General features: G+C 38.2%; 1 protein-coding gene across 1 annotated transcript; it reads left to right on the plus strand.

The window, feature by feature from the left end:
* Positions 1–528: 528 nt before the first annotated feature.
* Positions 529–1,949, plus strand: LOC147514553 (uncharacterized). Its single transcript, XM_086592619.1, has 3 exons — positions 529–1,059; positions 1,148–1,376; positions 1,459–1,949. Exons 1-3 carry the CDS (start codon positions 529–531, stop codon positions 1,947–1,949), a joined length of 1,251 nt encoding a protein of 416 aa, XP_086448745.1.
* The last annotated feature ends 667 nt before the right edge of the window (positions 1,950–2,616 follow it).

The following is a 2,616-nucleotide window of genomic DNA, read 5'->3' on the forward strand; positions in this document are numbered from 1 at the left end:
TGGCAATCAAAAACGAAAGTTACTTTTTTTCAATTAAATGATATTTTGTGACGCCTGTTAGGCGTCACTAATTGCAAAGGGCTGTCATAAATAACTGACGCCAACAAGCCGTCACAAATATTTGTGACACCAGAATGCCGTCACAAAAAAAAAAGTGACACCAAAGTGCCGTCACAAATTACTGACGCCAAAATGGCGTCACAAATATTTAATGACGCCATCTCGTCGTCAACAAAAAAAGTGACACAAATTGAGACGCCAAATTTTTGACGCCAAAATGGCGTCACAAAAAATAATTGTGACGCCAAATAGCCGTCACAAATTTGCTGTTTTGGTGTAGTGATTGTGGATATTATTACTATGTTGGTGTTTTAGCTATTATTACTATGTTGATTGTCTCGACTTTCTTGTACTTTTTTTGTTAATGTTAATAACCATTGAGTGAATTTAAATGTTTGTTGATTTGTTATCTCTAGTTGATGAACTTTCTGTTAAATATATGGTTTATTCTATTTGAGTTTTTGTAAAATGAGAACAGAACGTGAGCGTAGACTAGTTGCGACTCTTTTTATTATTATGATGGGTCATATTATGATGACATGGTGGTATAGGAGAAGGTATATAAGGAGTATAGGCCTAGGCGTAGGGCCTCCCCCCCCTGCTCTTATTAGAGCTCCTTGTAAAAATTGGGATTTTGTACGGGCAATTGTGTTGGGTAGGATGTATACTACCACTGACAGATTTTTTCATGAGCAACTAAGGATGAGACGAGGAATGTTTCGTCAATTGTGCACTCGTTTGCGTGGTCATGGTCCATTTGATAGTAGACATGTCACCGTCGAAGAGCAAGTGGCTTTGTTTCTTCACACTATTGGGCATGACATCTGTAATCGAAATGAAGGATTTCAATTCTTGCGCTTAGAAGAAACAATCCACCGTTACTTCCATGTTGTGTTGGCTGCATTACTTCGATTATTTAGGGAGTTAGTAACAAATGTTACTGCTGAGAACTCTCCTTGCGAGTGCTCCAATACACATCATTGGCATTGCTATTTTAAGGTTAGACAACTTTTTCTTACACAGGTCAGGATGAGTGTTATTTCAAGGTTAGAGAGTTTATTCAATCTTAATGAGTTTTCTTTGTTAGGATGCGGTGGGTGCAGTTGACGGTACACACTTTCCAATCAATTTACCATTGGAGCAACATGCTAGGTATCGTAATAGGAAGGGTAACAACACCCAAAATGTGTTGGTGGCTTGCACATTTGACATGAAGTTCGCATACGTACTCGTAGGGTGGGAGGGATTTGCCCACGATGGACGATTGTTGAGAAGTATCGTGTCTCGTCCAGGGCATAAGCTTACTCTACCCATTGGTATACTTTACAACTTAAACACCCTTTGTTCAGTGTTGAATGACTAGTTACTTATCAACCTACTTTGTGTCTTCAATTTAAGGTGGCAAGTACTATCTAGCGGATGATGGTTTTGTTTTAGTCCCAGGGTTCCTCACACCTTATCGCGGTGTGCTGTACCATCTCAAAGAGATAGGTGAGGTTCAACCTCAAAATCACAAAGAACAGTTTAATTTCCGTCATTCGTCTTTGCGTACTGTTGTGCAAAGAACAATTGGCATTTTGAAAAAAAGATTTGCGTATCTAAGGCACCCCCAATTTCTAAGGCACCCCCAATTCCATGATGTCAAGATACACACAAAAGTGATCCTTGCATGTTGTGGTTTGCATAACTACTTGCGAGAAGAAGATCCTGATAGTACGTTGAGCGATGAGGAGCTTAGCGGGGATGAGGCAGAGGCTGACCCTATTTTGAATGCTCAAAACAATCAAATGAATGAAAATTTTCATATTGATATGCAACCTAGCCGGGAGTGGACTAATTTTAGGGATGAATTGTCAATTGCAATGTGGCAAGATAACAATGATATGTAAACATTGCTATTAGGTGGATTGTTATAGTAACTTTTTTGTAATAAAGAAAAGTTTTTGTCAATTGCAATGTGGCAATGTGGCAAGATAACTATTTATAACTTTTTGCTATTGTTTCAAGACTAGTTATAATGTTTCTTGTAATACCATGTTTTATTATTTAAGTACTATGTTTTATTGAGTGTTGAATAAGTATGGAGTTTTCTTTATTATTTGTTTCAAACTAGGTATGGCAAGTGGTGGTGTGAATCCAATGGATAATGGCAATGGAAAACGTAAAGATTGGGAAATAACAAATAAGACCCAAGTAAGATAGTATCCAAACATGGAAGCGATCTTGGTTGAGGTGTTATTGGAGGAAGCTGCTAGTGGGGGAAAGAAGGCTGATAATGGTTGGAGGACATAGAGTCTTAAGCGAACTGCTGATGAAATAAATCGACAACTAAATATGACTCTTGTTTTTTGACAATGTCCGATCGAGATTAAAAACTATGAAGAAAAATTGGAAAGTTGCCAAACATGTACTTGACGCGAGTGGTTTTGGTCTCTCTTTTAACCAAGACAACAAGAAAATTGAAGCAGATGATGATGCATGGGCGAGCTACGTGAAGGCACATCCTGAAGCCAAAACCCTTAGACAGAAAATGTTTCCTCATTATGATCAATGTTG

Source organism: Coptis chinensis, chromosome 2 (genome assembly GCF_015680905.1).
Source record: "Coptis chinensis isolate HL-2020 chromosome 2, ASM1568090v1, whole genome shotgun sequence".
In the NCBI taxonomy this organism is placed as follows: Eukaryota; Viridiplantae; Streptophyta; class Magnoliopsida; order Ranunculales; family Ranunculaceae; genus Coptis; species Coptis chinensis.

What these genes read in the sequence shown, in the direction of transcription:
- LOC147514553 (XM_086592619.1), top strand. Translation starts at nt 529, where the DNA reads ATGAGAACAGAACGTGAGCGTAGACTAGTTGCGACTCTTTTTATTATT. An exon ending in ATTGGCATTGCTATTTTAAG is followed by an intron (nt 1,060 to 1,147) that starts GTTAGACAACTT and finishes TTTCTTTGTTAG; the next exon opens with GATGCGGTGGGTGCAGTTGA. An exon ending in TAAGCTTACTCTACCCATTG is followed by an intron (nt 1,377 to 1,458) that starts GTATACTTTACA and finishes CTTCAATTTAAG; the next exon opens with GTGGCAAGTACTATCTAGCG.